Below are 13,913 nucleotides of genomic sequence, written 5' to 3' on the forward strand. Positions count from 1 at the left end.
ACTCTTGTTACGTGATGTACACTGTGTATGTCCATAAAACAATAAATATGAATTTCTGACCACTGGTTGTGTATGACCAGTTGTGGCTCACTATCACCCATTTCAATCTGACAAAAAGATTCGAGACACCCATGTATAGGCTTCCAGTGCTCTAGTCTTTTGCTTGAAGTGATGATACTAACAAATTTTTTTATCATTTACATGTGCTCGCAACCTGAAGAGTGCCCCCATAACAGTAGGCCATAATTAATGTGGATATGACATAGTATGTAACTTAAGGAGGAGTCAAAGGAAAAATACATCTGTGTCATTCAGTGATAATTTTTTATGGTTTCAAGCCAAGAAGAAAATAAAAATGTGAAAAACCAGCCTGCTAACTCACAGATAAGTTACAACAACATCCTATTTTTAAACATTCAGGATCTTGAAAGTAAAGTTGAAATTCTGGAGCAGTCATTGCCACAGAATAAGTATTCTTTCTTATGTCTATCAGAACATTGGCTTAAACCAGAACAAATACAATACTATGTACCAGAACGTTATAAACATGGAAACAGTTTTGCAGATCTCAGTACCGTAATGGTGGTACTGTTATCTATGTTTCAAATGAAATAGAGTGTAGAGCACTAGATCTTAGTTGGGCATGTGTAGAGAAACACTTTGAAATTACCGGGATCATATGTGATATAATGAAACTTATCATAGTATGTATCTACCATTCCCCTGACTCAGATGATAAAACTTTTTTAGATAATTTAGACAGTGTACTCTGCTACATAACGAAATGGAAACAGTATGTAACTGTAATTGGGGGAGACTTTAATTCAAGCTTTGATGTAACATGTAACAAACCCAGTGTAAATAAGTTACTGAATATGCTAAGGCAGCATAACTTCCATCATGTAAATTCAGAACGAACAAGACTACAAGCGTGCTTGGATAATGCTTTTGTCAACTGTGCTAGTGATATGTACTCCACCAAGGTAAAGGAATTTGTTTTCTCAGACTACTCCATGTTAACAGTAGAGTTAAGACATTTTATAAAAAGTGGATGAGAGCAAGGCTGCACAAAAGTTAACAAAATCTAATACCTTAATATTGACAAAACATAGTCTCATAAAACTAACACACCAGCTGAGCATAACAAACTGGGACAAATTATTTAAAAACTGTGATTCCAGTGCCCAAACAGTTTACGAAACATTCCACAATTACTTAACAGGTACTTTACAAGCCCATCTTGTTCAAAAGAAATACCACAAAACAAGAAAGAGTAAATTCTGGTACACCAAAGAACTGGAAAATCTAAAAAATAAGCTACTGCTGTTGAAGCGCCTTGCCAAAGTAAACAATTCTAATGAAATTAAGGATCTCGAAAAAATCACTAAGAAACTGTATAAGAAAGAGTTGCAATTGGCCAAACAAAGATACAACACAAATCTCATAAAAAATAGTAAAAACCAATGCAAAACAGCCTGTTCAGTAATTAATACTGTTAAAGGTGAAGTCAGAAACTTTGAAAAGACAGTCCCAATACCAGCAGATACATTCAATAAATATTTTGTAAGATGTGCTGATGATATCAAAAAGTTGATCAGTAAACCCAATGTAACATGTCTAGATTATCTTAAGAGAGCAAACCTAAATCATAATAGGGCCAGGTCATCATTGAAACACTTTAAAGAGGTACGCCAACATGAAGTTCTTAAAATAGTCAAAGAAATGAAAAATTCATACAGTGCAGATATTTTTAATATGTCAAACAATCTATTGAAAGAACTCATACATTAGATTGCAGCACCATTAACATATTCTATAAACCTGTGTCTCATAGAAGGGTTTTTTCCTGATCCTCTCAAACTATCCAAGGTAACTCCAGTCTTTAAGAAGGGTGTCAAATCAGATCCTGCAAACTACAGACCAATTTCACTCATTCCAGTACTAGGAAAACTCTTTGAAGGCATAATATATCAGCAGATGTATGAGTACCTAGAACTAAATAGTATGTTAAGTGCATCACAGTTTGGTTACAGAAAAGGAAGGTCAGCTATACATGCCACAGAGCTCTTAGTCAGAGACATTCTAGCAACATTTGAGGACCATGCGCACACACTTGAGTACTATGGAATATGTGATAAAAGTTTAAAACTCATCAAATCATACCTCGATAAAAGGAAACAGGTGGTGAGTTCAGGAAGTCATCTGTCAAACATACTCGAGGTTCAACACGGAGTGCCACAGGAATCTAAATTGGGACCACTTCTTTTCCTTGTACACATAAATGACTTACCAGGAAATATAGATGTAAAGACATATACGTATGCACATGACACAACTTTTCTATCTGTAAATCATGTACTTGATAACCTTTTAAGTGATATGAAATTGGCAAAAGAAAATGCAACATCGTGGTTTAATGCCAATGGTCTGCTATTAAATGAGGAAAAGACCCAGAATATGTGGTTCAGTCTATCAAAGACTACAAAAATAGAAAAACAAAAGGCAAAGTTTTTAGGTATTGTACTTGACAACAGTCTAACATGGAACTCTCATGTTGATCACATAGTGGTTAGGTTATCAAGAGTTATATATTTGCTGAAGAGACTGATGTGTTGTGTGACATTTGAGTATGTAAGGACAGCGTACTTTGCCTTTTTTCAATCTGTTTTAAGGTATGGGTTAATACTCTGGGGAAACAGCAGAAAAATAAACAAAATTATGGTGATCCAGAAGAAAGCAATCAGAGTAATGGCTAAGGTAGATAATAGAACACATTGTAAACCACTGTTCATTAAATATAGAATTTTAACAGTTATTAATTTATATATTCTTGACAGTGTTAACTACATACTTGCTGAACTACCTAATTTAAGTGTAACAAATCAAAGGCATGAGTACTACACAAGAATCCGTACGTCTCTGCTGTTGGCACAAAATAGATTAGCTAAAACTAACAATAGTCATAAGTATATGGCAATTAAAATATATAACAAATTGTCTAAAAATGGGTCAATCAAGCCTGACAAATTATTTAAAGAAAATGTTCATAACTTTTTGTTAACTAATAAATTTTATTCATTAGAAGAATTTTTAGAAATGCCCAATATCAACTTAAATATGTAAAAATTTATTTTGTAAAATTAATAGGTTAAGTGAACCGACGAAGTCTATTGCATGTAATAATGCTGAATGACCAATAAAGAATCTGAATCTGAATACACTGTTAGATGGTACTGGTCAATCAGTTAATAGACTCTTTAGTCTCCTCAGAAGGTGTATTACGTGGGAGAGTTTGGAGAACACATACACTGTGTGCTCACTCACTGATAGCTTGCTGTCAATCATGGAGCCCAACAGTTTGACAGTGACCATGCCATGTAATGCTGCTGAGGCTGCACATCAGATGATGCATTTTTTCTGAATTCATTTTATTTTTATTTTTGACAAAACATTCTTTGATGTTTCTGAAGGGCACATCTGTTGCTTGGAGAGCTTGTGGGGCAGTTTTTCCTTTCATAGAAAAGGTGGTGTCATAATCAGCAAACTGTAAAGTATGATTGTTACTGACATAAATAAGAAACAAGGGAGGTCCTCTGATGGATCCCTGGGGTACACTGTGCTCCAACTTCCGTTCTCGGGAGATTAATCTATGGACTAACATCTGCCTTTGGTATTCAAGGTAAGATTGAAGAGTTGCCAGAATACCACCTCCAATACCAAACACTTTAGTTTACTGAGCAGTAGCTTGTGTGAGACAGTCAGATGCCTTACTAAGGTCAATGAGTGTCAGTGCCAACTCCCTTTGTCCTCTGACCTCTGCCATATCTTTTTAATCAAGTCCAGTGCTGCTCTGACCATTGATTTACCTTTTCAAAAACCATGCTGTGTGTCCTGGAAGAGTTTATTGTACTCAAAGCAACTTAGTATCTGGTGCTTCAGCACAGGCACCATAACTTTTAGCTAAAATTGGGATTATTGTAATTGATCTAAAACTGGACACTTCACATTTTGATAGACTGGTACTGTCCATGCCAGTTTCAGGAGTTATGTGAAGACACGGAAGGATAAACATTTGTTGATTACTGTGGCTAGTGGTTGAGCAAACTCCAGAATAATTTCTTCCAACACTGTGCAGGACATGCTATAGATATCTGCACTCTCTGAATGCTTCAATGAATTCACTATTTTTACAATGTCCTTAGGGTGCACTAAATTTTGGTTTTTAATAGTGCAATGGCTTACATTTTTTATATGAGCTGTAGAATCTAAGCATGAGTCTGGTATTTCACTTTCAGTATTTTTCACTATACTTTGTTAGGATAGTCTGATTGAAGACATCACAACTACAGGAATTTAAGGCAGAGGTAAACTACTTCCTGTGCTCATTTACCATATTCCAAGCTGATTTACAGGGATTTAATGACCCTGTCATTGTATTTCTTTCCTGCATCCTCCACTCCCTTTCTGTAATATCTCTGGGCCCTGAAGTAGTTATAATGAAGTGGCCCTTTAGTTGGAAGAACTAAAGCTATCTTCATTCAGTTCCTGAACATTCTGACAATGCATTTTAGTTTATTTAACTCAGGTTTATACCACATCTTCCCTTTAATAGGTTTTTCCCTTCCTTGTCATTTGCCCACAGGTATCTTCTTGGGGATTATTGCGGACATGTAACCAAATTTCATTCTTAAGGTGTGGTACAGACATTCATGTGAGTCACTGGCCCTCCATTCTTGCTATTTCCTGCTGCCAGTTTACACCAGACAGTGCTGCTTTCAGGTCATTCAGTCTCTCTTCTTCAATAATCCTTCTACTGAATGTGTAACTTGAATGCCGTGTGCTTCATTGCAATTTACTGTTGCTTTTCATACTGAGTTACATCACTACTGTATTGTGATCTGCACTCACTGGTACAATTACACTGTTATTATAATCCAAAGTATTGAGTTTGGTGATAACGGGGTCTAGACAGTCATCACCCATTTTTGGGAGTTAGTTTGCTACAAACTATAGCCCATAGCTGTTTATAAAGCTCATAAAGACCTCTTTAGAAGTCACCACACAATGCATATTTAGACTTAAGGCATGTAAGGTAAGATAAACAGTTCCCCATCTGTACAATAAAGTTTTCAAAGTTACTTTCTGGTGAATGATATACAGGGATAATAATGAGATCTATATTTGTTAACACTATTGTAGCCAGTTCATGATCCTTGTCCGTACGAAAATTTTTCTTAAACGTTTTTCCTGTACATTAAGCTTTTTGTTTGCATACAGTGACACACCACCATGCACCTAGTCAACAGATTTGTAATAGTCACCCTCTCCTTCAGTCAACCAGCGCTCACAGATACATAAAACATCTGGTTTCACTATGTCAAAAAAATGATAAAAGGTTCACCTTGGTTCTTAAAACACTGCACATTAGTACTTGATATAACTAAAGGCATTTTATGTCAGCACTAACATAATTTCTGGTGTGAATACATGGCCCGGGTTTTCAATTTCACACTCCATTTTACAGGGGCACTGGTTGATTTCTGGAATAAAAACTCCCTTGGGACACACAGCAATGTCCATTACCTTGTCCTTTAGATGAAATTCGGCACCAATCTTGAAATTACTGATTACAATCTTAGTTTCTAGTTTCTATGCTTGAAAGTTGCTGTAACCTGGAAAGAATTTTTCCACAAATTTCTCTACATTTTCAGTTGTTGTGGCTTTTTCACTTTTTCTAAATGGAACAATAACCTTTTCTCTCCAAACAGCACTCCTTGCTCATCACCAGTGTCTGTTATCAGATTTTTTCTGTGTCTGGCAGTTGAATTTCTGACTCATTCCATGGCAGATGCCATGCCTCTACAGGTTTCTGAAATGGATGCCAGGCCTCTACAGGTTTCTGAAGTGCAGTCTTATATGACATTTTTGGTTGTACCAGTACATTCTCTGAGTCACTTCGTGCATGCTGTCTGTTGTTGTTCTGTAGTGGATGGTATTTGATAATCACTACAATGAGCAGTTCTTTTCCTTGCTGTACCTCATGCCGGTCTGTATTTGTACTGGGTAAAAGTTTCTCCTCTGAAAGACTCACAGAGAAAGACTATTCTCATAATTACTGATTTATTCTGTTAACAGAAATATTATTCAGAGATCGGTTCTGTGTTGCTTCATGGATTTGTAGGCTCATTATTATTATTATTATTATTATTATTATTATTATTATTATTATAACTTGCTCCAATACATTACATAGGCCTGTCATAATTGCAATGTTGTTTCCTTGTCCCCACTCAGTTAGTTTTATAACGAATTTAGGGGGCCGTGATGCACTTTGATTTGAATTTTGAATATTTGTACTAGACCTGTGTGTTACAAACTCAATAACTGACTCTCGATTTGGATTTAAGCATTAGTGGGACCATTTTTAGCAGCCAGTATAATACTTTTTTGCACTTTTCCATTTTTTTTTTTTTTTTTTTTTTTTTATTTTTAAAGAGAGATGTGATGCTAGATGCTTTAACCTAGAATTTTGTAATGATCACTGTGTCGAGTTGCATCATTTTCAAATTGTCTTTTATTAATCAAGTTACTGTTTTCATTAACTCTTCAACTGAACCTATTAACCTCAAAAAGTTTTTTTGTATCATTCACACTAGAGGCATTGTTTTGCTTCCGGTAAGTCAACTGTACCTGGTGTACAGGGTGGTTTAAATGAATTGTCTTGTATGTAAGAACTTTTGCACTGATTATACATTTCATTATTGTCACCTACCTTCATTATTTTGCTGTTACGAGGCCTCTTTCTAGTTACAGAGTCTCTGATATTTCACTGCAGACACAATTTCTGTAAGTTCAGTTTGTAACCTAGCTTCATATGTATGACAATTTTAATATGCAAAGAACATGGGGCCACACTATGTCTGAGAGACACCCATTAAAACTGCTGATCCATGACTTGGAAATTTTAATTCTGTGTCAGGATACTCTTCTTGTTGGCAAAGGTAATATTTACCTAAGGGATGAAAGATTTCTACACTGTATTTTGAATCATGTAAACTTATTCCGTGATTATTTGTATTTTAATTGTCTGTGTACTTGGTTTTTGTGTAGGCAAGGGTGGAAAAATAAGGCCAAAATTATGTACATTAAGCATTTCAAGAAGGTCCCAATAGTGGAGAAGTCTTCGTCTTTTTCCTGGCCTGTATCCCATATCTTCATGGGATTGGCATTTTAATTATTGGATTCATCAATATTAGTGGTAGAGGGTGGCCAGATGCCCTTCCGGTAACCACCCCTTTCTACCGGGATGGAAATTGTGTACCCCAATTGCCAGCATATATTGTTATCCCATGTGAAACTATGTGAATGTTTTCTGAATGTTTGTGAATCATGTGACTGAGACCAGACTTTGGTACCAGCCTGGTATTCACCTAGTCAGATGTGTGAAACTGCCTAAAAACCACATCCAGGCTCGCCAGAACACTGGCTCTTGTCATTTCGTTAATTCATCTGGCAGATCTGATCTGGGGCTGGTGCACCCCCTTGAGTACCAGAAACTGTGTGCTAATGAATGTAACTATCTGGGCAGATCATTGGAGAAGCATGGATCAGCAATACAAAGCAAGTATTTACTGTGCAAAAAATATCCAACTACAGAATGTGAAAAAGTTTTAAGGTCACATTAATAAATATTTTTGCTAACAAATTGTTGATGGCTATTTTTTAAATTGAAAAATGGGTATTAATTTCTGAATAAACCTGGTATGAACTTGTAGTAGTAGTAGTAGTAGTAGTAGTAGTAGTAGTAGTAGTAATAGTAATAGATTAGTGTTTAACGTCCCATCGACAACGAGGTCATTAGAGACGTAGCGCAAGCTCGGGTGAGGGAAGGATGGAGAAGGAAATCGGCCGTGCCCTTTCAAAGGAACCATCCCGGCATTTGCCTGAAGCGATTTAGGAAAATCACGGAAAACCTAAATCAGGATGGCCGGAGACGGGATCGAACCGTCGTCCTCCCGAATGCGAGTTGAACTTCAAGAGAGATGGAACAGTTCAAGTATGAAACATGAAGGCGATTTTATGTGCAGGGTGTTCAGAAGTTCCCATTACAAACTTCGAGGACTTGTAGAAGGGAGTGAGCACATAATATTTTGAATAGGAACCCACATCTGGAAACATACTGTTTCCATTCTAAAACTGTTTCAATTCCAATGTTTAATTCATCCACTGCTGCTTGAGGAATGTAATTAGGCATGACACAATACAATTATTGGGTAACAATTCATAAGGAAACATAATGAAGTAACCACTTAACACTTTAGCATGTTTGTCTGTATTAATACTTAAGCATTTAGTGTTATAGTTATTCCAAAACAAAAAAGGAATCCCACATACTGTTCACACAGAACAGTACTGATGCATTACAACAACGGCTTGATGTAGTGACCACCAACATTGTTGCAGACATCGTTCTAGCCGCTGCACTAGAAATTGAAGAGACAACATGCGGGATGGAGAGTGTGTACCAGAACATGGTTTGTAGGTACAGACATTGTACCAGAACATGGTTTGTAGGTACAGACATTGTACCTACAAAGCATGTTCTGGTACACACTCTCCAAACAACCTGATGTCTCTTCTATTTCTAGTGCAGCACCCAGAACTCTTACCAGCAGATCTTTCTCTGTCTCTATAGGAGACTTGCAAATTAAACTTTGAATATGACTCCAGCCCTGACATGGTTGTTTCCATGAATTCAGAACACAGTCCCTAGCAAACTTACACTCATCTGTGAACAGAATAGGAGTTAAATCTGTGATCACTCTGGTCACATTGCTGGACCACTTTGGCCTATCCATCTTCTGCCATATCGTCTGTTGAAATATCTACGAACTGCACATGATAGTTGAGGTTGTGCACCATCATGCTGAAACCACTTTTCCTGATGACTATCGAGTAGCACAGATTCCAAGAATGGATCCAATATGTTTTGTATCAAGATTATGCAGGGTGAGTTGGCTAGAGTGGAAGGCCCAATCACATCACCATCCAAAATATCTGCCCGCACATTAATACCAAACCGTTGCTGAAATCACTGAATAGGTGTGGCACAAGGGTTTTCATCTGCCCCGACATGGCTGTTTCATGAATTCAGAACACAGTCCCTAGTAAACTTACATTCATCTGTGAACAGAATTTGATGTGGAAACATGGGTGTGTTGATGCAGCAGTTCAGGAACCATGTGCAGTAGGCAACGTGTTTTGGAAAATTGGCTGAACCCATAGTGTGTAACCTTTGTAAGTTATAACATTGTAATTGTTGGTCATGAAAAATGTCCCTGACGATACTGTGACTAGCACCCATTTCACAGTCAGTTGTTTCAAGTACTCATTGATGGGCTCTCTTCAATGCCATGAAGTACATGATCTTCAAAAACATGTGTGTGGTGTTGCTGTGGAGCATCACAGACCTGCCTCCTCACAGTGAAGGTCCTGTTTCTCGGAGCCGCTGCATAACTTGGGCAAAAAATTTGTGCAGTGGCATGCTATGTTGTGGAAAACATTCATGATACACCCACACTAACATCTCTTCTGTTACCTTGAGCTTCACTATACACAAGGAGCATGTCTGTGCATTCAGGCATTGAACAGGTCTCACAGCAAGGTAGATGTAAAGTGACATCAGGTGACCCTCTGACATAGTACACATCATCCTGTCTACCCTATTGCATATCAGGATAAGAAACTCTGTGACTTATTTTTCCTTCAGCAGATGTGGACACTTGACACATCTGAATTGAAACTGTTACAGAATGGAAACTGCACATTTCTGGACGTAGGTTCCAGTTCAAAATATCACATACTCACTCCCCTCTACAAGTCTTGGAAGTTTATAATGGGAATTTTCGAACACCCTATGCAATCCTGCTTGAAAGTAATAAGTTTGAAACATAGTTCGCTGTTATTCTGAAACAGTCAATAAAACCAGCATAGCTCCATCTCTTACTTATACTTCTCTGCTTCTGCAGGACGTCTTATAGTAGCTTCAAGTTCTCTCTCCCTTCGCTGAATTTCTTGGTCCTGGACTGCAATCTCTTGGCTTCGTTCTACAACAAGAATCTGCATCTGCTCTTCTTTGATTCGTTGCTTTGTCTTTGCTGCTTGTAGTTCATAAGCCAGTTCGGCCTCAGCTTTCTGCAATAAATGAAATTTCCTCCCATAATTCAAAATTATCAACAATGAGTAAAGATAACCCATCACGCTCTGCAAGTCTGATGTAGAAGAGTGCCTGAAAGCCTACTCTGGTCTTGTTAAATAAAAAATAAAACAGTAGATCCACTTCATTACTTGTAGCCTCTCACACACACACACACACACACACACACACACACACACACACACATATTGTCAAATCGTTGTAGCCTGAATGGTGTGAGAGACTGCTTTGTGTGGAGCAGTAAGAAGAAGGTGAGGACAAAAAAGGGAAATGAAATGTGATTGGGTAAAGGGTGGGGGTTGAGGGCAGGGGTAGAGGTGGGGTGGGGGCATGGGGGACAGGAGTAATAGTATGGACACAAAACATGAGTGGGACAATGTTATCCAACTGATATTGTATGTTTTTCTGTGGCCCATGACACAATGAAGTGGCACATTACTTCATTTGGATGCAAACAGTTATAAAACATAACTTTGACAATATTTGTTTTGCTTGTATATAATTTTCTGCAGCAGAATTTGTGGCATATGTAAGAAGTACTGCTACCTTTAATACTCCTTACTCATTGGTTTTTGGCACATCCAAAGCTGAGTGCACCTTTTCACTGGTGGGGCCATTATATTGCTGTTTAATGACAACAATGTCCTAGCACAAACAGTCGTGCGCAGGTTTGTGAGCAGGGGGATCATTGTTTGGGTTCCTTAACACGTGCTCATAGTGTTGTGCATAAACTTCCTGAAGAAGTTGCTAAACAGTTGATTATTAGGGAAAAGTAATTTATGAATCTGTTTATTTGCAGAAAAACTGATGGAGTTATGTATGAAATTTTTCAAAGAAATAGTTTTGCGGTTGTTAGTCAGTGACTTCTGTTGGTGGAAGGAACGGCTTCCATGAACAGAGATGACCTGTTAAATCAATGTGGAAATACTACGTAGCAATGGATACACCAGCAAGAATGTGAAATGAGCTTAACTATTAAAAATAAGAGTGTATAAGCCTAGACATTATTAGCGAGTGCATTATGTGCCAGAAAAAAGATAGTAAAATGAAGTAACAATGTTAGGAAAAGCACATATTGCTACTCATCATAAAGATGAGAGGTTGAGTTGCAGATGTGCACAAGCTAAAGACTATAGTTTCCAGCCAAAGCCTTCTTCAGCAAAACACACACACATTCACAAAGCAAGCACACGACTGCTACTGCCAGCAGTTCCGCCCGGTCAGAGCTGCGGGTGAGTAGCAACTTATCTTTTTCCTAATATTGTTGACATTCCAACCTGAAGTTTCCAGTGTTTGATAAAATGAAGTCATACTGATTTGTACTGTCATTATTTCCATTTACTCTCATGTTGATCAGTCTGGTGTGGCATTTGAAGATAGCAAAATGAAAACCAAAATTTTAAATTTCACATTCCAGAAATTGTTCACATAGGAGAATTGTATAAATGTACCATAATTTGACCATTGGATAGACTCAAGTATGAATGACATAGTAATAAGCATCCCTGGCATAGAGAAAAAGCTGAGAGATTAGAAACAAATAAACCACTAGGTCCAGATGGAATGCCAGTTCAATTTTACGAAGAGTACTCTACATTATTGGCCCCTTAGCTAGCTTGCATTTATCATGAATCTCTCATCCAGCAAAAAGTCCCAAGTGACAGCAAGAAAGTGCAGGTGACTCCAGTATATATGTAGGCTAAAAGAACGGACCCACAAAATTTCAGACCAATATTCCTAACTTCAGTTGGCTGCAGTATCCTTGAACATATTCTCTGTTTGAATATAATAAACATTCTTGAGACTGAGAAGCTGGTGGCCATGAACCGGCGTGGTTTTAGAAAGCATGGCTAGTGTGAAACTCAGCTTGCCCTATACTCAGTGTTATATTGTGAACTATGGATGAAGAGCAATAGGCTGATTCCATATTTCTAGAGTTCCAGAAAGCATTTGACATGGTACGCTATTAAAGTCTGTTAACAAAGGTACAGGAATATGCCAGATATCCAAGCAGCTCAAAGACTTCTTAAGTGCTAGAATCCAGTAAGTTGTCCTCAGTGGCAAGCCTTCATCAGAGACAAGGGTATAGTTAGGAGTGCACAGGGAAGTGTGATAGGACTGCTGTTGTTCTCTATATACATCAATGATTTGGTGGACAGGGTGGCCAACAATCTGCGGCTGTTTTCTGATGATGCTGTGGTGTACAGTAAGGTATCAAAGTTGAGTGACTGTAGGAAGATACATAACAACTTAGACAAAATTTATAATTGGTGTGATGAATGGCAGTAAGCTCTAAAGATGGAAAAATGCAAGTTAATGAGGAAAGTTGGTTGGTTGGTTGGTTTAAAAGGGGGGCGGCTGTGTGTGTATGTGTGTGTGTGTGTGTGGGGGGGGGGGGGGGGGGGGCAAACTGCGTGGTCATCAGTCCCTTGTCCCAGTAGAACAATTACCCACTGCAACACATTAAAACCTCCACCCTAAAAGTTCTAGGATGGAGGACACAGAAGGAGAAAGGACACGTGCTAAAACTCAGATCAAATGATAAAACTAACCTTCATGAATAAAACGTAGAACTAAAGCTGCTGGTGAGGCATTGTCTCCCAACACTGAAGGTAGGGTGCTGGGAAAAGTTAAAAGTCTGCAGCAGAGCAGCTAAAAGTGGGCAGTCCAGTAACAAGTGGACGACTGTCATTTGGGAGCCACAGCGACACTGAGGTGGGTCCTCGCGACAGAGGAGGTAACCAAGTGTGAGCCACGTATGGCCAATGCACAGCCAACAAAGGACAACTGATTCCCTGCAAAAAGCCCATAGGGAAGACTTCCACACATTCGCAGTCTCCTTAATGACACGCAGTTTGTTGTGCATTCTGTTATGCCACTCCATCTCCCAAAGCCGAAAAACCTTGCAGTGTAAGACAGAACGCAGGTCAGATTCATAGATGCCCATCTCCAGGAGTGGTTTCAGCATAGCCTGTTTGGTCAGCCTGTCGGAAAGTTCATTGCCTGGGATTCCGACGTGTCCTGGGGTCCACACAAACGCCACTGAGTGACTGGACCTTTCCAGGGCAGAGATGGACTCCTGAATGTTCGCTACCAAAAGATGGTGAGGGTAGCACTGGTCAATAGCTTGTAAGCTGCTCAGGGAGTCAGAACAGAGAAGAAATGACTCACCAGAACAGGAACAGATGTACTGAAGTGCACGAGATATGGCCACAAGCTCTGCAGTGAATACACTGCAGCCAGCGGGCAAGGAATGCTGTTCAATATGGTCTCTGTGGACATAGGCAAAGCCAACATTACCATCAGCCACTGAGCCATTGGTGTAAACAATTTCAGAACCCCGGAACAAGTCAAGAATTGAGAGGAAGCGAAAGCGGAGAGCGGGAGAGTTAACGGAGCCCTTATGGGCATGCGAAAGGCCCAGACAAAGCTTTGGCCGAGGTGTACACCATGGAGGTATATTTAAACGGACCTCAAGTAGAGGTGGTAAAGGGGACTCCAGTTGAGTGAGAAGGGATCACACGCAAACCGCAATTGTGAGCCCTGACCTGGGCCGCCGATGCGGGAGATGAAATGCCACGGGTGGGAAAAAGAGACAGTAATTTGGATGCTCAGGAGAACTACGAATGTATGCAACATAACTGGAGAGCAGTTGTACACGTCGGATCCGCAATGGAGGGACCCCGGCCTCCACCAG

At 38.9% G+C, this 13,913-nt stretch overlaps 1 protein-coding gene across 1 annotated transcript in view; it reads right to left on the minus strand.

The window, feature by feature from the left end:
• The window catches only part of LOC126248509 (flotillin-1), a 167,378-nt gene that overhangs the window by 27,662 nt on the left and 125,803 nt on the right, over window positions 1-13,913 (minus strand). Inside the window, exon 8 of the mRNA XM_049949558.1 lies at window positions 10,007-10,194. Within this exon, the coding sequence (XP_049805515.1) occupies window positions 10,007-10,194 (188 nt within the window). The remainder of the gene's footprint in view (window positions 1-10,006; window positions 10,195-13,913) is intronic.

This window comes from Schistocerca nitens, chromosome 1 (assembly GCF_023898315.1).
Source record: "Schistocerca nitens isolate TAMUIC-IGC-003100 chromosome 1, iqSchNite1.1, whole genome shotgun sequence".
In the NCBI taxonomy this organism is placed as follows: domain Eukaryota; kingdom Metazoa; phylum Arthropoda; class Insecta; order Orthoptera; family Acrididae; genus Schistocerca; species Schistocerca nitens.